General features: G+C 40.7%; 1 protein-coding gene across 13 annotated transcripts in view; it reads right to left on the bottom strand.

Moving 5' to 3' along the window:
- Positions 1 to 1390: 1390 nt before the first annotated feature.
- Positions 1391 to 21039, bottom strand: part of LOC104145878 (tudor domain-containing protein 7) — a 52607-nt gene continuing 32958 nt past the window's right edge. For 6 of the 13 annotated variants that reach the window (XM_009677656.2, XM_068927969.1, XM_068927964.1 and 3 more), the window contains 10 exons: positions 14987 to 15173; positions 13223 to 13334; positions 12188 to 12390; positions 11927 to 12061; positions 10161 to 10241; positions 9745 to 9879; positions 9274 to 9384; positions 7423 to 7922; positions 4107 to 4267; positions 1395 to 1880 (listed from right to left, as the gene is read on the bottom strand). In XM_009677656.2, coding sequence (XP_009675951.1) covers positions 1660 to 1880; positions 4107 to 4267; positions 7423 to 7922; positions 9274 to 9384; positions 9745 to 9879; positions 10161 to 10241; positions 11927 to 12061; positions 12188 to 12390; positions 13223 to 13334; positions 14987 to 15173 — 1846 coding nt within the window. In that variant the 3' untranslated portion in view covers positions 1395 to 1659. Of the gene's footprint in view, positions 1881 to 4106; positions 4268 to 7422; positions 7923 to 9273; positions 9385 to 9744; positions 9880 to 10160; positions 10242 to 11926; positions 12062 to 12187; positions 12391 to 13222; positions 13335 to 14986; positions 15174 to 21039 lie in introns of all 13 variants that reach the window. The other 7 variants (XM_009677657.2, XM_068927973.1, XM_009677653.2 and 4 more) reach the window with 4 other exon arrangements.

Genomic DNA, 21039 nt, shown 5'->3' with positions numbered 1-21039 from the left:
AACCTAAGGCCACCAGAAGAGACCTAGAGAGATATTTGTGCACAAACAATTAACTCTAGGTTTTCTATAAAATAGGGAAACAGCTGGAAATGAAGAAAGGCTGCGAGAGCTGGGCCTGTTCAGCCTGGAGAAGAGAAGACTGAGAGGCGATCTCCTCCGTGTGTCCAAGTATCTGAAGGGAGGGTGTCGAGAGGATGGGGCCAGACTCTTCTCCGTGGTGCCCAGTGACAGGACAAGAGGCAACGGGCAGAAACTGAACCACAGGAAGGTCCGTCTGAACCTGAGGAGAAACTTCTTGCCTGTGAGGGTGACAGAGTACTGGCACAGGTTGCCCAGAGAGGTGGTGGAGTCTCCTTTGCTGGAGATATTCAAAACCCACCTGCACGCTGTCCTGTGCAATGTGCTCTAGATGACCCTGTTTGGGCAGAGGGGTTGGTCTAGGTGATCTTCAGAGGTGCCTTCCAACCTCGGCCATTCTGTGAAATCCACTATGTGAGTGAAGTATCCTTCCAAATGAGTGTCTGGTCTACATCAGTTTCGTCGCCCAATCTGAGGTGGTCAGTAATGCAATGGAAAAATTTTATCTGCTCGTTAACTTCACTGGAAAGGCAACAACCCCCTCCATTACCCAAGGCGACAGGATGTGATCGAGTGTTAGCTCAGCTTGTGTATTGCTAGAAAGATTATAAAACTATGCTCAGCAGAAAAATTCCTTCTGCTGGCCTGTGCTGTGTAAAGTTTTAAAACTGCGTTTAACAATCCTAAGGGACTATGAAAAGCAGTCACATCTAACCAGTAGGCTATTAGTTATAACGTCTACAGCTTCTCTGAATATTTTTAAGGCCCTTAAAATGTAAACCGGGCCAAAAAAAAAAGTGTTTAGGAGTCTAGGAAGCATTGATCCACGTGCTTATAAGATATCGCTTGCTGCTATTCCCTGTGAGCAGCAGTATTGAGCTTCTCAGATGCATAGATTGAATGTGCTACCAAAAAATAAGGAAAGAAATGCCTTGAGCAACAATGGAGTAGGGAGAATGGGAGAAGAAAGAATTAACAGTGATATTCCTAAGGAAAATTAAGTAGACTAGTAAACATGAAGTTGGTATATTGCTGGGAAAGTTAAACCACACCAATGCAGTCACAGACCTCCCTGCCCCCAAACTAGGCATGTTTACCCATTCAACATTTAGCAAGTTAAGGATGGGAAAACCCTCCCACTAATAATGCATGTCTCAAAGGCACTAAATTTAGAAATATTGACAATTGCTTCCTTGTTTCACAAGTAATACCAGTAAAAGTTAAAAACAAGGGAGGAGTATCCAATAGTGGCTATGAGTTTGTACTTAAGGAGCTCCCCCCATATAAGGAAAAGATGACAAGAAAAAGGTCAATGTGTTACTGATAAATAACTTCTTTAATATTTTCACTCAAATATTCTAGTATTACAGTGGTAAACAAAGTGCAAGTTTTCAGAAAGTCAACTTGAAGTCAATAGAACCCAAACTTGTTAAATAAAATGTTTCAAAGAACAGAAGCAGATTTTTCAAATTTATCACCTTCATATCTTCAAGGCCATGTAAGAACAGTTAAAATTCTCTTCAAAAGCTTGTTACTTTTTATTGCTAAGGAATCTGAGTTGCTACATTTCAGAAGTTGTGATTAATTAACCTTTGAAAACTCCACAAGATCTTGAGAAACAAAGTCATGAATCCATATATCAGTATCTGGAAGAGATGTGTCCACTAAATAAGTCACTATTTTTCGATCCCAAGAATTAGTGCTTTCATTAACTGCCTGTATCAGCGCGACCAAGGGTTTCTTCTCTACACGATTCCGAAACACTACTGATGCCTCTTCCGACCACTGCTGGCTTTTCACTCCTATGACAAATATAATGCAAAACAGAAGGTCATTTTTAAACTAGACTCATCTGGATCATCTAGTTTATAAAGAATTGGGGCAAGTTTAAATACTTGACAAAACAGATATTTCAAGGAAGCGCAACTGAAAGCGGCTTAGCTCTAGAAAAGACGCTGGCTCACTTATCTCCCATGCAAATAAGGTTAACTACAGAGAACAGGCCATTTATTTTTTCTTGAAGTTTTAAGATAAGGACAAGTTCGCAAAAGTGAAAGGCAAATGGTTTGACTCACTGTATATTTCAAATTGTACTAGCTACCATGTACTATCAAGCCATGTTACCCAGACAAATCAGATATCTGCAAAGATCTTTTCAAAAGAAATCGAAGCTTTCTTATTCTGGCTAATGTTGCTAAAATTATTTATATTAAGAGGTTTGTTTTAGATCAAGTTTTCTTCATCTCAAAGCAACACCAGCTACTAAAGTATCTGCCAAATCTGTGAGTCCCAAGGTACATCTGCAGAGCGCAGAACTAAAGAGAAATGCTTCCCAACTCCTGTTACTCTTTGACATTAGCATCCCACAAAGCAGGTCTGCTCAGGGATGTGACATGAGCATACAAACAGGATTTTGAATGTGGCTGTCACCCACCAAGACGTGACTGCTGCAGACTTGGTCTTCCCAGACCACAGCTGGCGTGCAGTAGCTAGACACAAGGAGCTCAAACATTGTAGATGAAAATCCAAGCAGCAAGTTACAGATAAAAGCAGCAAAGTAGCAAAGTGATGGCACTTGACTTTCACTATTAGCAGCCGCTTGCTACTGATAGGACAAGACAATACAGACACCCAGCTCCTGCAGGTTACAGAAGGAATGAGAAGTCAGCAGTTGAAAAAAGGTAATCAATACTAGGAAAGGCTACAGTGGGGAAGCAAAAGAGATTCTATAAGAAAATATACTAGGGCGTGAGAGCAAACAGACATGAAAAAGAGAGCAAGAGTGCAAGAACAAATAGTAGCAAATAGCTACTGGTTGTCTGGGCTTTACTGGACTGCTTGGCAATATGATTCAGCTTGGAGGTCAACTTAACTAGCTCTGAATTCTCTGAAGTGGGAAAACTGGATGACTTGCTGGCTTGCTCAGCTGTATCCTGTACTACCCTAGTAGACAGCCACAACTAGAAATCAGCTTCATTTCAGCACTGCCCTCCTAGGGCCCGAACCTAGTGGGAACACAGCCAACTTGACTAATTTAAAGCAAACCTCAAGGTCACACAGAGGCTATTCAGGAAAGCAGATCCCGCTATCAGAGCGCCAACTTTGTGGCCTGTCAATTTTTTAAAGCACGTTTAAGCACATTTTCTAAGTGAAGTCTAGATTGGTATTTACCAAAAAAAGGGGTGAAAAGTAGCAGCCAAATAAGAACAGATACTTTCGAAAGCAATGCGGAAGTGACAGAAATTTAGAAAAGGAAAAAAGATAGCAAGCAGAGACCAACTTGTACTTTAAAAAAAAAAAAAACCTATCAGATGTATGCACATTCCCTATGCATAATTTTCTCAGTCCAAATGTTTTGCTTAAATTTGGCCAAAGCCTCCCTGCCCTGCCTCCCCCTCCCCTCTCCCTCCACCCCCCCCCCCCACCCGGATTGCCCCTTCTGGCAACTTTGGATTCCAAATAAGAACTAGAAAATAATAAGTTACAATACTGGCAAGATATTTAAGAAAAAACTTCTCCAGAAGTTAACATCTAGTCCCTAAGGTGTTTACGTAGGCTAGGATAACCAGAATGCCAGGTCTTATAAACAGATATATCATAACTTTTACACTTTATACCAGGTACTCTTTCTAAGGATCTGAAAGCCATTCAATTTTGATTTTCCCCCTTCTTTGCAAATTAAATAGCCAATTTAAATGATTAATATTAGTGATACTGAAAATCAGCTGCTGGAAAGGTTAAGCAATCTTGGGTTTTATATATGGTAATTAAAAATATTCTAACCATTGCATTAAAACAGGACTAACAAAACAGAACCATCACCACCTACATAAAGAAGAAAAGTAGAGCTACTTTGTTGGCATAAGTATGCATGCATTATGTAGGTTTCTCTGAGCGGATACATACTTACTTTAGCCTTTAGTACCTGCCACCAGCCTTTAGCTTTGTCACCTTAACATTTCTATTCATTTGGTAGCCCTACTGCTTTATGACTTTAGCCAACAAAATTGTAAATCCTTATTACCTACCTGCAAGCTGAGCTATTATAGCTTGAAAAGGTAGTTTTCTAAACGCATCCATGAGTGGCTGTACTTTCTTCATGCTGACAAGCTCATGTTTACCATAGTCCAGCTCATAAACAGACAACAACCCGTTTGTAAGAATTCCTTTTATCATCACCCTGTACCACCTAAAAAGGGGGAGAATAAGAGTACAGGAGTTGCATTAGTATTCACACACAGCCAAGGTACCAGAATAAGCTACCTATGCACACACATACACAAACTTCCTTACAGGCCTATCTCAGGCTTCCCAGATCTGGCATAAACTGAACAGACATCAACTCTTCCAACTGTGATCTGGAAGCATGAACCCCATTTACTCCCTTAATCTCTCACAGAATCACAGAATCGTTTAGGTTGGAAGGGACCTCTGGAGATCACCTAGTCCAACCTCCCTGTTCAAGCAGGGACCTCTAGAGCATATTGCCCAGGATCACATCCAGACGGGTTTTGAATATCTCCAGCGAAGGAGACTCCACCACCTCTCTGGGCAACCTGTGCCACTGCTCTGTCACCCTCACAGCGAAGAAGTTTTTCCTCATGTTCAGATGGAACTTCCTGTGGTTCAGTTTCTGCCTGTTGCCTCTTGTCCTGTTGCTGGGCACCACGGAGAAGAGGCTGGCCTCATCCTCTTGACACTCCCCCTTCAGATACTTGTACACGTTGATGAGATCCCCTCTCAATCTTCTCTTCTCCAGGCTCAACAGGTCCAGCTCTTGCAGTCTTTCTTCATAGGAGAGGTGCTCCAGCCCTCTAATCATCTTGGTAGCCCTCCGCTGCACTCTCTCCAGTACTGCCATGTCTCTCTTGTCCTGGGGAGCCCAGAACTGGACACAGTACTCCAGGGGAGGCCTCCCCAGGGCTGAGGAGAGGGGCAGCATCACCTCCCTCCACCTGCTGGCAACACTCTGCCTAATGCATCCCGGGATCCCATTGGCCTTCTTGGCCACAAGGGCACACTGCTGGCTCATGTTTAACTTGTTGTCCACCAGCACTCCCAGGTCCTTCTCGGCAGAGCTACTTTCCAACAGGTCAACCCCCAGCCTGTCCTGCTGCCTGGGGTTGTTTCTCCCCAGGTGCAGGACCTTACACTTGCCTTTGTTGAACCGCAGGAGGTTCCTCTCCGCCCACCTCTCCAGCCTGTCCAGGTCCCTCTGAATGGCAGGACAGCCTTCTGGTGTGTCAGCCACTCCCCCCAGTTTCGTATCATCAGCAAACTTGCTGAGGGTGCACTCTGTCCCTTCCTCCAGGTCATTGATGAATATATTGAACAAGACTGGGCCCAGGACTGACCCCTGGGGGACACCACTAGCCACAGGCCTCCAACTTGACTCTGCGCCATTCACCACAACCCTCTGAGCTCGGCCATCCAGCCAGTTCTCAATCCACCTCACTGTCCACTCATCCAACCCACACTTCCTGAGCTTACCTAGGAGGATGTGATGGGAGACAGTGTCAAAAGCCTTGCTGAAGTCCAGGTAGACAACATCCACTGCTCTCCCCTCATCTACCCAGCCAGTCATTCCGTCATAGAAGGCTATCAGATTGGTCAGGCATGATTTCCCTTTGGTGAATCCATGCTGACTACTCCTGATCCCCTTCTTGCCCTCCAGATGCTTAGTGAGGACCTCCAGGAGGAGCTGTTCCATCACCTTTCCAGGGATGGAGGTGAGGCTGACAGGCCTGTAGTGTCCTGGCTCCTCCTTCTTGCCCTTTTGGAAGACTGGCGTGACATTGGCTTTCTTCCAGTCCTCAGGCACCTCTCCTGATCTCCAGGACCTTTCCAAGATGATGGAGAGTGGCCTAGCGATAACATCCGCCAGCTCCCTCAGCACTCGTGGGTGCATCCCATCGGGGCCCATGGATTTATGGATGTCAAGTTTGGACAAAAGATCTCTAACCTGATCCTCCTCCACCAAGGGAGAGTCTTCCTTTCTCCAGCCTTCCTCTCTTGTCCCCAGGGTCTGGAATTCCTGAGGACTGGCCTTAGCAGTGAAGACGGAAGCAAAGAAGGCATTCAACAACTCTGCCTTCTCTGTATCCTTTGTCACCAGGGCACCCGCCCCATTCAGCAGCGGGCCCACGTTTTCCCTAGGCTTCCTTTCGCTCTTGATGTATTTGAAGAAGGCCTTCTTGTTGTCCTTGACATCCCTTGCCAGATTTAATTCAAATTGGGCCTTAGCCTTCCTTGTCGCATGCCTGCACACTCTGACAACGTCCCTGTATTCCTCCCCAGTGGCCTGTCCCCTTTTCCACATTCTGTACACTTCCTTCTTCTGCTGGAGTTTGGCCAGGAGCTCCTTGCTCATCCATGCAGGTCTCCTGCCCGCTTTGCTGGACTTCTTCCTCAGAGGGATGCACTGATCCTGAGCCTGGAGGAAGTGACGCTTGAATATGAACCAGCTTCCTTGGACCCCTCTTCCTTCTAGGGCCCTACCCCAGGAGATTCCCCTAAGTAGGTCCCTGAAGAGGCCAAAGTCAGCTCTCCTGAAGTCCAGCGTTGCAATCCTACTCATTGCCCTACTCCCTCCTCGGAGGATCCTGAACTCCACCATCTCATGGTCACTGCAGCCAAGGCTGCCCCCAACCTTCACATCTCCAACTAGACCTTCTTTGTTCGTTAGTACAAGGTCTAGCATTGCACCTCTCCTCGTTGGCGTCTCCACCACCTGAGTCAAGAAGTTATCATCAGTGCTCTGCAGGAACCTCCTCGACTGTTTGTGCCTAGCTGTGCTGTCTTCCCAGCAGATGTCAGGGTGGTTGAAGTCTACCATGAGAACCAGGGCCTGTGATCGTGAGGCTTCTTCCAGCTGTCTGTAGAAGGCCTCATCGATGACTTCCTCCTGGTCAGGTGGCCTGTAGTAGACCCCCACAACAGTGTCACCCATGTTACCCTGCCCTTTAATCCTTACCCATAGGCTCTCAACTTGCTCTTCATCCACCCCGAGGCAGAGCTCCATACATTCTAGTTGCTCCCTCACACAAAGAACAACTCCACCACCTCGCCTTCCAGGCCTGTCTTTCCTAAAAAGCACATAGCCATCCATCCATGACAGCATCCCAGTCATGTGACTCTCAGATATCAGACATCTGCCACCTTGTCAACAGTGCAGACATAAAGCGTTTCCCAAAGAAACTGTCATAGGGCTGAGCTTTAATGAGAAATGCGTAATTCCGTCGCTAACTCCAAGAGAGCTGGGGATGATAATTTACTAAGATTTAAGTATCACTGCAGGTAAAAGCTTGCCTTCAAAGAATTTGGTTTTAACAAATATGTACTTACTTGTTTTCAACTTTAGCTGCATACACCTTGTTTTTCTCAATGTTCACAGGCCTCTCTTCCGCCATACTGTAATATAGCATCATTTCTTCCATAAGGACTTCCAGATTATGTAGCTCTTGCCAAGGCTGGACAACAAAGTGACCAGGATGGCAAGCAACCGAGATGTAGACATCCATGGGCTCGCCAAGCTTTGACAATGGTAGAGGTGGAGGCACATCAATAGTAGGCACTGCACCACTGCGTTCTAAAGCAGGCTTGACCGAATCAGTGAAACTCTTCGCAGGACCTAGTCCGGTTAATTCCAAAGCTGAAACAGTTTCACTTGTCACTTCTGCGGAGCTCGTTCCACCAGCTGTAACACTCAAGAAAACATCCTTCTGATGTTTCCACAAGTCTGCATTTATGATCTGACGATTGACGCTACGATCCACATCCGGGAAATTCTCTGGAGCAAACAAGTAAACGTGCGCAGTTCCCTTTGAGCCATCCAGTTTAGACACCTTTAAAAAGAAAATGCCATTTAGCTTCCAGTTAATGAATCTTAAATGCAGATCTGGTTTTGCACAGAAGACTAAGGCCTTTCACTGAAACACCGTAACAATTCATCACACACTATGTGCAAGAGTGTTTGAAGTTGTCCCAGGTGTTTTAACAGAGTTGTCGGACAGTAAGCAGCACAGCAGCTGAAAAGAGCAGTTACAGCTATTCCACTAGTGAGGAGCAAGTACAAAACTTGAATTGAGTTCTGTTCCACCCAATAGGTTCTGCCACAGCATTGCTTTTGGATCATGTGCATGATTATAATTTTCGTGACAACATTAGCTAGTGTCCATATAGTTCTGAACAATTAAATAATGGTATCAAAGATTAACCCCTAATCCTTCAGAATTCTCTTCCTGTCATTATGAGAGATGAAGCCTATTATATTAATGATAGAGAAAAATAAACCTGGAATTTTTTCTATTATGCATAATTTTCAAGCACTGCATAAAAATACTTTCTCCTTTCTTTTTTCTCATTTATGCTAGACATGATAGCATTATTGATAAAAAAAGGCACTGAAATTTTAGTTTGACAAAGTACATAATTTTTGTTTGCATAAGATATTACTACTTCTAGCTTTGTTTAGCATCTATCTAGGAAAAAAGATTTTGTTCAGAAAAGTGTTTCCAGTTAACTGAACTAGATGCAACACATTGCAAGTGGAAATAATTTTAGTTCCGAGAGACCAGAAGCTAAGTATATAGTAATATACGCTAAGTCATACTAGACTAGAAAAACATGTAAACAAAAATAAAGCTGCTTTCCAAGATCAGAAAGAGAAAGTTATCTTCACTTAAGAGGTCAGAAAAGAACTTAGGAGTTTCCCAATATTTATATCCTTTTACCTGGCGAAAAATGAACAACTGGACTTTTTCCTTATTTGTTGGTGAAATGATTCTAGCTTCTGTTTGGACTGGCACAGGAAAATGTGAAAGGAAATGAGTTACCAAACTCTTGAGAAGAAAAAGCAGCTTCTGCAAGCTCAAGCAGGTATGTTTTATGTCAAATGTCATAAGACAAGGACTTCACACTTCATTCCTACTGCTGGTTACAAACTTTTTATATATACATATGTAGGTAGTGTTATATGCTTTATATAAGAGTATATATTTATATATCATATATTTGTATATGCATACGTATAACACACAGTTAGCTGGTTTATATATGGCAATATGTATATTATATATACATATAAATAAATGACATATTTGTGTGCCATTTATAAGAAAAAGTATCGATGAACGGTCAGAGCTTTTTCCTCAGGTTAGTAGATTTCAAGTGACAAGAGTCATTTTGATTATTTACCTTCATGCTAAAATCAGGGCAATTCAACACAGTATCTCTCAGCCACAGTACAGCGTCTGGAGTCCACATGCCAGTGCTGAGAGGCAGATCTGCTAGGCAACATTTTATAGCCTAAGAACATAATTAAGTATAGAAGGTACAATTTAATAACGTGGAACCCTAATAGCCATTGTACTACTCAACTTCCTATTTACATAAACTTTATTAATGCAGATAGATTCAATAATGTATTACAAATAGAGACAGAGGAACATGCATAACCAATATCATTACTCGCACCCCACTACTGCAACATCTTCTCAATACACAAGGCTAAACTATGAAGTAATTCAGGCAGAGCTACACAATGAAATACACTCCAATGTTGAATGCTATTGAACAAAAAATAATTATATAAACCCAGAAGTAGCAGCAGCACTACAAACACTGCCAAGAGATCTAGTATAGATTAGCTTTAACATGTTTTTATACCTGAGGAGGTATTGCAATTACTTCTCTCAAGAATTGTGATGGGATCTCTCTAAGCTCTGACACTTTTACAGATGCAACTGTTCCAGTATCCATGAACTGCACATCAAGTGCCCTACTACTGTGAACAATTGTTATCTGAAATGAGAAAGGAATAGTGTCATTTTAAGGCTAAAAAATAAGGTAAGGAAAAAAAGGGAAGCATATGGGTGAACTAGCGTTGTGCAAATTCGTACAAATACCTGTTTTACAGAATCACTCCACATTTAAGGACAAACCTGAGATAAGTTTGCCCATGCAACAGAAATGTCTGCACTATAACCAGCTTCAGGGAAAACAAGGATCCAGGTTTGGTTAAACAAAAAGGAAGAGCCATTTCTATGCAGGGAAACTGTCGCTACTTTTTGAGTACTTCTTACCTCTACACGTGCCCATTTTCCTTTATAAGGAAACAAGCAGATTTTGCCACAGAAAGGTAGTGATATATTAAACTCGGATGCCTGCAAATATAAAAACAGCAGTTATAATGCAGAGAGCCATTACTATCTGGCCCACAACAAATCATTACAAAAGCCATCAACAGAACACACAGTTCTGAGAAGCAACAGCTCAGTTTCAAAGACAAAGCTTCTTTCCAGCCTCAGAAGCAGCTGGTATCACATTATTTAAGCTTCCCCAATCAGTAAAGCTGTAATTCCTAGCAACACGTCCTACAGGAGAACTGAAAGGATGTAAATTACCAGGACCGAAAAACCTCCAAGTCAAAGACACTACCCTCCCCACCCTTTTGGGAGTTCACTAACTATTACTATTGATATTCTGAAAAGCAGGAGCTGTGCAGAGTTGTGACAAAAAACTGGTGAAGCTCCCATCTTTTACTCAAGAACGCATCATTCACTCAGATATTTAGTGACCCAAATTTACTACTGCCTCAAATGAAAGCCTCACGGGGATGACTTTCGTCATGACGACTCTAAATACATAACAAGGCACAAGAGAATCCATGAACACCTTAGTTTAAGTTTACAGGCAAAAAAACCCTGTGAAGTTAGTATTGTTTCTTTCACGCCCAAACACAAACCGACATTTAAAGAGTCTGAAAGTCAAGTTCTGTCTTTAATAGCAACTATCACCTCACATACTTTAAGCCCAGAAAATATGGACCTTTTAAATAGCTGGCTGGCTATCTTGATATAGTTCAACCATTCAAAGCTTTAATCTTTTCTTCAGCATTCAGCCTGCTTGAAACTGAATCTTGATAACTGAATGTGTTCAAGATAATTTCCAGAGTTTGCGTCTCACAACAGGTCTAAAGCTCAATTTGTACACCTAAAAACATTTTGAAAAATGCTGAAGTGCTGAAGCATTTTGAAGCGTGAAACGTGCATTTTGCAAGCGGTGGAGCAAACAGTGCCAGAATTTAAGGATCTACATTTCATGTTTAGATTCTCCAATGCTTCAGTTGGATGTTGTACAACTTAGGTTCTCTTAGAATGTTTTTCTTTTGCCTAAATTCTCTTCTGTGTAATAAGGTTTGCTGTATATGCCTGTATACAGACATCTGGGCCCACAGCCTACTTTAGGGCAACTTAACTCCTGAGAACACTGCCTATATTTCAGGCTGGTTGAAATTGGTCAGTACATTCAAAAACTACAGGGTACAGGAACCAGGTAGGCAGCACATCAGATCAAGACCATACAACCCACAAAGAAGCCCGATTAAAAAGAACAGACCTTGGTTACACTGCTCTTTGACATTTTGCACACACTGTGCTATGGGCCAGGCTGTTCATGCACCTTAACTCCATCGTATAAGTCAGATCTCCAGAGAACAGGATATGGCAGTATCTACACAGATTTTATATTGGATGAAGCAGTGCTTCCTCTGAAGCTTCCCCTTGAAGTTGCCCATTAAGAACCATTCTGTTAACTATTCAAACTATTCAGGGAAGATTATAAGTAGTTACTGACAGCGTTAGAGATGACAGCGTTAGAGACAACATTTTGAACAAGAGAATCAAAAGAAACTTCACTCTTAAGGCTGTCTCTCAAAGACTAAGAAAAGAATTGGGAGCCATTTTCATTATGGTCTGTAGCTACCTCAGAAACGAACTTGTGTGAGAAAAAGGACTGATAAACTGAAGAAATACCACATTACTTCACCACTTCCCTCCTCATCACAGACCTTGTAACGGAAGTAGTCTTCCAGCTTCTGCAAGATTTCAGAGAGCCTGGACAAGCCTTTAGACGGTACCTGGCAATATAAGCTTCCATCAGAAGAAACACTGGTTACTCTGACATTTGTATATAACGCGTCTACCTGCAGTGGTAAGATTTTGACAAGAAAAGGAAAAGCACATACACAAAAATTTAGTAAATTTCTACATACTGTTTTTATGCAACCAAAACCAGGGCGGTCAGAAATTTCTAATGAATTAAGAAATACCTGTAGGTGCAATTCAAGGGACTTGTCATACAACGCCTTCAGACAGGTAGCATTGATGTTGATATCATCTTCTCCAGACGTGTCATAAAGAACAAGAAGAGGAATATCACTCTTTTCCAATATTTCCACAGCAAATATCTTACTGCAAGTTTGCGATTCCACAGTCTTTACTAAGACAGGATCATCACTGAAGAATTCCAGTCCTATAAGACAAGCCATACTTTTTACTTCTCACTTTATTTGAAGGAAAATATAATAACCAGGTTTATGTTTGTAACAGTAGTCTTTTCAAGAATCAGCATGTAGCTAGAAAGTCATATTGCATCCCTACTTGTATTCTGCCCAATTTCTCCCTCTAACGCAGAAATCCATCTCAAAAAGAAGAAAACCCAACCTTCTGCAGAAAGAATCAAGGCAAATGAGTGAAAGGTGCAGCCAAGGTTTTTTTTAAAAAAAAAAAAAAAAAAAGCGCAGCTCCTTCCTGGCAGTTCCGTACATTTGAAATAAAATTTGTAAAAGTTAGAAACAGCCAGTTCTGGGAAGATGTCCCACAGTCTAGGAAGTCTGCAAATACTGAGAGGGGAAGGATCACATTCAGGAGCGTTGCCACAACTGGCCAACAGATATGCCTTATTTCTGGAATACGGAATGTGCCAGTACATCGTTTCATACACCACCAACTATTTCCTTTAAATTTAATTTAGGCATAAATATATTAAATGGAAAAAATATCCAAGCTCATTCTATATAAGCTAAGTGCAGAAACAATTTAAGTTCCATTAGATAGATACTGGGGTGCTCCCATGTAAAGTTTTGTTTTGTTTTTTTAAATAAAAAATGCCACCTTCTTCCTTGCTTATTTTGCTCTCCTTTTCCTTCCTTCCGTGCCTACTTGCATCTGCTTAGACTAAACTGTCTTGGACAGAATTTAACCTAGAGTTATTATATATAAGGATCCCAACACTCAAGTTGAGATGCTTCAATCTGCCAGTCACATAACAGCAAGCTGTATAGTCAATAGTGGCTTTCTCTTACCTGCCAATTTACATTTTGCAGCCTGAAATGGAAGTGAATAAAACTGTTTGCCTAGCTTGTACACGTTGTTCTTTTCAATAACCTCACTGAAGCCATAATCAACATAGCACACCTGATAATGGAAAAGAAAATAAAAACAAATTCATTAATATCATTTTAAGTATACGTCCCTGAGTCTACACAAAATATAGCCAGTTATCACATTTGCTGTGCATCCACTGAATAGGTAAGCCACTTCTCAGTAATTTAATACTATATATTGCCTTTGGCCTCAGTTTCTTTCACTGCTTGAATTTTTAGAGTTTAAGGAAAGCCTTTTTCAAGATCCCTAAAACTATCCTCTCCAACCATTCCACAGAATGTCAGTTCTTAGAGTGCTGGAAAGACTCAGCACACATTACCTGAAGCTGCATTAAAAAAACACACACACACGCACACACACAAATCACAGTAATAAATAGGCAATTTTGAGTTTTAAAGTTTTGAAAGTGTTGAAAACTCAAATTCCATTTCAGTGCCATTCTACAACTTGCCTTTTGTTTTTGTAGCATTAAGACAATCATTTTGATGTACGCTTCTAACAACTTCGCTACAAATACCGCAAGCATTAAAGGAAATCACTAGGGAAACTGCTGATTGGGAACAGGTAATCAGGGCTAAGGCAAGAGAAACAAGACTTTGACAGGGCTTTTTATAGCTGTTTTCTAAACTTTATCACGTAAAGTGTCTGCATACCAAACTTGCCAAAGGGAGGTCTGAGGATGACTGCAAATGCTGCAGTGCAGCAGTGGCCTTCTTTCTGCCGCTATTCAGGCTTCAGAGAAGTCAGAGGCATATTTGCTATCACTACCCTTTCCGTTTCTCCGAAACCAACAACGTTTTACAAAATTGAGTTTTGACCCTTTCCCTTACCCTTCAAATTTCAGCTGAAGAGTATCACGCTAACTTTCAGAATAATTAATTCTAACATATGTGCTATTTAAACATTTATAAAATGCATCAACGTTAGAAGTAGGTAAAGCAAATCTTGGTGAAAAGTCACCCAGCTAGGGAATGCAAAATAAAAAGTTTGATTAAATAAGGAATAACTGAGAAGTTGAAGTTGTTTTTAGAATTCAATTATATGTTCTAGTTTTGTAGCAGATGAACAAGAGAGTCTGTTTGGCTCAGGAAAGGTTTAACAGAGGAGTTAAATCTCAATTAAAAGTGTTTAGCTAACAAGCATGCTGATAACTCCTAAAATACCCAGTCAGTCTATTTAGGTGAACAAAGAAGTTTAAACACTACTATATCCTTTCCACTGTCTTGCTGTTTAATGAATGTGATAGATACTTTGGTGCAAGACTTCATGCTAGAATTAGGTCATAGGTCTTTAGCCTGTTTGCATATGAATTTCCCTCTTCACTTTCCCTTCCCATGACGCATTCCACACAGCACTATTACACCTATTCTTCATAAGATTATCAAAGGTACATTTACCAGTACAGAAGTGCTGAAGTGCCCAGCTCCATATAAACAAAAACAACCCCCCTAAAACAAAGTATTTATGGGGCTGGAGGGAGAACCCAAAAAAATGAAAGACCATTTAATTTAGACAATCATGCAGCTCCAAAAGAATTCTTAGTTTCTCATGCAACTGAAAACAGAAATATTTCCAGACAGGGAAGGAGAGACTGCTACTGCAGCAGGTTTAAGAACTGACTGCTTATCTAAAAAACAGAACTGTTTCAAGTTTATCAAGTGCCAGAATAAACAGCTGCTTGCCTTTATTCTGTTGTCTTCCACAGAAGTTATCTGAGCACGCAACCAGGCATCTTCCTCAACATGTACAGCAACAAGTTGCCCAACACTTACAGACTGAACTAGGGACACTGTGGGATTCTGACTATAGTATTCTTTCATCTCATCTTCCATTCGTTCCTGGGCAGAAGAATAATCTTTACCCACGTACCTACAGTATTTCAGAAAAAATAAAACATCAGAGTCAGGATGTGATTACAAAACGCTTAATAAAAACATAAGAACACTCATATGAACACTTATATGAATATTCAAAATGTGAATAAATTATAAACACATGGTTTCTAAGCACATTGGTGTTGAAACCTTTTTTTTGATTAAGAGCACTACAGAAAAGTAGTAGTTCATACAAAAACTAGTCCTGCCCAGAGCTAAATATGGTCCAGTAACACAAAGTCTAACATGCTCAATTAGCTTTCTAGTAAAAGCTGTTACTTATTACAATAATGGAGAGGAACTTGACCAGAAGAGCAGAGTAGCATCTGGGACCAGGTACAAAACAGAACAAGCATGTCATCTCTGAAGCTTCTCTGCCATTAGGAACACCAGCTTAATCAATCAGGTTTTCACTAAGGTTGAAAAAAGCACAAGGCATTTAAAATAGCTTTAGAGATCAGCTGCAAAACCTTCTGCCGTTACTCTCTTCTTGGCCTTCAAAATGATTCTGATATCAGACTGCTGACCTTGCTCATACCAAAGCAATTTGTCACATAAATCCTCAATTTAGGGCATGTAAACTTAGTGAAAGATCCAAATAGGACATTCTAAACATTTCAGGAACAAGTTAAATTAGAAGAGACATAAGAAAAACTTATTTCCAAAGTTGTGTTAGCAACTATTGTTTTAACTAGATTAAAATTGTTTGTAAAAGGATAAATACTGTTACTTCTACCACACTGCTATATCATGCTATAAAAAGATAAGTTTATTATGAAGATTGGATATATATTCAGAATTAGTGCAGTTAGTGTACTATGACATACTGTGCTAACTTTGTTAAAATGATTAAGTTGCATCTGTTCACTTCCTAGACCATCTTTATGAAAATGAGGGTTTTCTATTACCACCTCACTCATTTATATAATGTTTTCAAGACTAACAGCCCTTCCGCTTCTATGCAAACACTCACATACGTCATAAGGAACTTGGAGTGGGGACAGGTAGATGGGTATGTGCTACTCAAAAGTTTATTTCTTAACATTTGTTTCTTAAAGATACTTAACAGAAAGTGGAAGTATCTTGAATTTTTCAGAACTTCTTGCCTCACTACTTTCTGGGAATAGGTAAAAATTGCATTAAAAAGCTTTTTGGCTGATCAAAGGTGATTGAGGTTGCTTTCCAAGTTTCTTTTTGTTAAAAGAATCTGAAAAATAATTTTTCGAAAGTGTGTGTTAATCTACATGCAGGTGGTCAGACTTTGCAAGTCATTTGCTACACATTCAGCATCATTCTTATTCTCAATTGGAACTAATTCATATGTCAATTTTGTTGCTTCATTCTGAAAGGAACAGAGTAGCTACACTCCCATAGTGAAAAAAACTGTAATTTCGTCTATTCAAAGGCATAGAAGTGGGAAAAAAGTACCAGACCTCTAGCTGGGAAACCTGAGAGTAGTGGAGGATAAAAAGAAAAATGACAATTATTTCTTATGAGAATTCCATTGTAGCACCTAGCATATCATCTCTGCCTTGGCCCTACTGTAGGTACACACAAAATATCTATGAACATTTCAATCATCTCACTTTCATTCTGCCTACAACAGAATTCTTAAAGAACTGTCCAAAGTTACAAATTGGAAATAGCTCAAAACCTTTCCATTTTGTCTTAATTAGTACTCCAATACAAAGGCTTCAGCCAAGCAACACAGTCATGCATCAGGAAAGTAAAGAGATGTTCTTCAAACAAGACACAAAGAGGAACCTTTATTTTACCAATGATGCCAAAATGAACATCAACTGGTAGCTTCTATAAGTCCTTAAATAGAGGAAGTGAAAGTGACTGCTAAAACATGCACAAGAAAAGTGAACCCACGTATTGTTTCCTTCCTACATGTCCACATAAGCATTGTCTTTCCACGGCCAAAAAAAACATTTCCTTTAAGACCGGTTTGACCTCAAAGATGAGTGACTTTGCCCATGACGTAGACAGATCTCTCTATGCACTCACCCCAGTATGTGGGGCGAAGAAGCCACTAATCAACACCGTACACCAACACAAGACAAGAAGTTCACAAAATTTATTACTTAGTATTATCTGAGAACCATAGACAAAATTTGGGAACTGTCACTTTAGAGGAAACTTTTAACAAAGCAGTCTCAACTCATTAGAATGTCATATGGCAGGCAGTTCCAATTCACATGGATGCAGCATGCTACATTGTTTCCTACAGATACTCTTATCAAATAGACACTGAAAGCAATTATACAGAGCCACAGTACAGTTACTATTATCAGAGACCCCCTATCCACCTCATTCTTGAGTAAGATAAAAACACTATTTACTAACCAAGCTGAACTCTCCCCCCTCACTGGGCCAATACGGGAGGTAACAGGAAGGCCGCATTCTGTAAGCGGGACTAGGAGTCAGATACTAGCTCTTCTGTGCCACAGACCTGTTTCACCTACAGAAAGGTATGTGATCTTCCACTTGCCTGCCTGTAAACTAGGGAAGAAGACACAGCCACCAGTACATGGTGCTTTGAAATTAGAGAGCTGAAAATTCTTTTTAAGTGCTTACTGTATCTTTTCGTTACGATGGTGACTGAAGTCATGATCTCTGCCTGCTGTAGTCTGTGGCCAGACTGGGGAAGATGTGTTGGGTGAGATGACATCACCTTTTCAGGACAGTGGTAAAATCTAAGAACTGAGGTTTCTTTTCCATGGTTGGTTAAAAACTGTCAAGCAAAAAGTCACCCACACTAATCTTGCTGCTGCTAGGAAAAAAAATCTAAAAATTACAGAAAATACTTGGAAGGATGCTGAAATCATTTAGAATTGCTGTCTTTAGTTCTGGGAAAAAACACTGTTTCATCTTAGAAAAGACGAAATGTACTGGAAACATCCTTTGCAATTTCACTTCCATTTCACATCTGACAGTTCACCATTTATTACTAAGAAAGCCCATTTTGGAACACAAAATCAGTTATATCTGAAGCATACTGATCACCAGTAAGGGGAAAAAAAAGTCACACATCCTAACTCATCTGCTCTGTTTCACACCTGTCACAGGTCAGCCCAACTAACTTCTTTACCTTTCAGCCTGAGATGACCTACACTACACATATCATCTGAGCAACATGAACTGACTTTGTATAAGAAAAACAAAACTATATAGGCGGAAAACTCTGAAGGATATTTGAAGGAAAACAATCACAAATGTTTCACAGGAGGTATTTGTTGCATAAGCCACAAAAGCAACTCAACACTTTGCAGACAGGTCGATACATGGATACTCAGTCATACCAGCAGCAGCTGAGGATCAAGTCAGGGGTTAAGTGACAAAATTTGAACCATACAAGTCCATGGGATCAGACAGGATGCACAAAAGAGTGCTACGAGAGCTGGCTGATGTCCTCGCAAGGCTGCTATTATCTTTGAAAGGTCACAAACATTGGGGGAAGATTCCAATCACAAGAGAACACCAAGTGTTTCTCCCATCTTTAGGAAAGCCCAGAAGATCACTCTGGGGAACTACAGGCAGATCAGCCTCACTGTAGTCCCTGGGAAAAATCAAGAGTTCTCTTTGAACACACTGCTGTGCATACGAAGGTGGTGATGGGAAAGAGCCAGTAAATCACTATGATCTGCCAAGGGTAAATCGTGCCTGACCAACCTGATTGCCTTCTGTGTTAAGATGAGTACACTTCCATAAGAGGGGAGAGCAGGGGATACCATTTACCTCAACTTTGCCACTCTTCTGAGACTATCTCCCACAGTATTTTTATATCCAAGTTCAGATATTATAGTCCTGATGTGTGGACAACTAGATAAGTAAAAAAACTAGTTACCTGATCACTTCAGAGCACAGTGATTAATGGGACATACTCTACCTGGAAGCTGGTGACAAGTGGAATACCATACAGGTTTATTGTGGGACCTGTCCTGTTTTAACTTCCTTATCAGTGACCCAGAGGTGGCATTGGAGGGCTCACTCAAAGTTTGCCCATGACACCAAACTGGAGTGTGGGGGTGGGAGTGGAGCTGATACACCTGAGGGCAGGCCTATCTGCACAGGCTGGAGGTTCCTGTCACCCATTGCTCATGATACCTAACAAGGATAAGCGTCATGTCCTGCACCTGAGAAGGAAGAAACCCTGGCAACAACAGAGGTGGGGATGGAGCAGCTGGGGAATAGCTCTGCAGAAAAGGCTTCAGGAGTCTTGGTAGACAGCAAGCTGAACAAAAGCCAGCAGTGTGCCTCGCCAGCAAAGAAAGCCAACAGTATCCTGGGCTGTCTCAAGAGGAACTTGGCTAGTAGCTGGAGGAAAGTGATCTTCTTACTCTTCTTGGGTCATGTCACTGCCATCGAACTAAAGAGAGAGAATTATTCTGAACTAGTGGAAATGATCTTGTATTCCTAATATTAAAGGCAAAACTCAATGATCAGGTGAACACGAACCAAGCCAAACACAGAGCGTGCTCTGAACCCATCCACATGGGACAATACTGCCAAAGATACAGTTCGTTTTGGATGGTTAACGTTGTATTGGAGCCAGCGGTAAGAAAACGAACCTTCAGCGAGAACAATTCTCCTCAAATAATTCTGAAAACCTCCTTAAAACAACAGATGGGAAAGCTAACATATGTTTCCCCACATACACAGCAAGTTATGAATGCCGTCAGAGTTAAAAGGTATACAGTGAGAAGGAAAACGTTTCGTCTACTATCTCACCTGCGTAGCAAGCTGGAAGTAGAGATGGATAGTTTGTTCCTGCTTTTCTCAACACAAAAAATGCAATAAGCATTATATCCAACTGTTTCAGGATCTCTATGTACAGATTAGTTGTCTTTAAATTGACAATTTTTGCTGGTACTAATTCATCTTTCATCATTGTCCTTCCTATCTCAGCCTAAACTCAAATACAGCTTTCACAGCAATACCCAAAAACACAGCTCTTTTTTCCATGTAGCTCTTCCCCCACTTTTTTTGTCTTTTGTTTTGTTTTAAACTTAAGCTCACTCACAAATTCTGGCAGTCTTGCCTTCATTAAAATGATTGACTTGTCCACTCAGAAAGTAGAGATGTTAAGGATGGTTAAAGGCTCTTGCCTTAAATTATGTTTTGCAGTAAGACCATACACAAAAGAAGTTTATAAGCATGTTACACCTGTGGCCACTAAAATATATGACATAAAACACCTTGCCTGAGGAAGAGCACAGTATAAAATGGTGCTAGGATCTGAAACAAAGATGACAACATTCTCAGATGATAATTTCTTTACTAATCCCCAAGTATGGATTTTCTCTACGAATTAATAGCAATTACAACCCCACGAGCTCAGAGAACTAAATCGATAGACTGAAACTTGAAGCTCTGTGTTAAGTGTTCCAATATACTGCTGTTGGCTAGACAAAAAAAGAGTATCTAAATTTCAACCTTAAGGTTAGTGTTGAATATTGCTAACCAGTAGTAAGGTATAAGGATTGTGTTTAATAGTTAGAAGATTGAAGTAAACTGCACACATACTTACTTAGAATCTAATCAGGACCTTTGAGAATGAATGAATTGAATTAATGTAAGCTGAAAGTGCAGAAATGGATAGGGAAAAAAAAGATTGATGATATAGTATATTACCAGATAGCAGCTCAATTCATCTTTTTGGGTGAGATAAAGCTATTTAAGATTTAGGTCAGTTTGCAATAATTTAGAATAAAATACTCTTCAGAAAGTCATAGGTTTTAAAGAACTGGTGGGATTTCTAAGTTTATACTAACAGTGAAGTATACTAAGCTTATGATGTTTCCTGACAGAGCACCATAACATACACATAACACAGCAACGACAATTCACTTTTTACA

This window comes from Struthio camelus, chromosome Z (genome assembly GCF_040807025.1).
Source record: "Struthio camelus isolate bStrCam1 chromosome Z, bStrCam1.hap1, whole genome shotgun sequence".
In the NCBI taxonomy this organism is placed as follows: Eukaryota; Metazoa; Chordata; class Aves; order Struthioniformes; family Struthionidae; genus Struthio; species Struthio camelus.
Note: the sequence above shows the minus strand (reverse complement) of the source record. Positions and strands in the feature narration are given on the sequence as shown.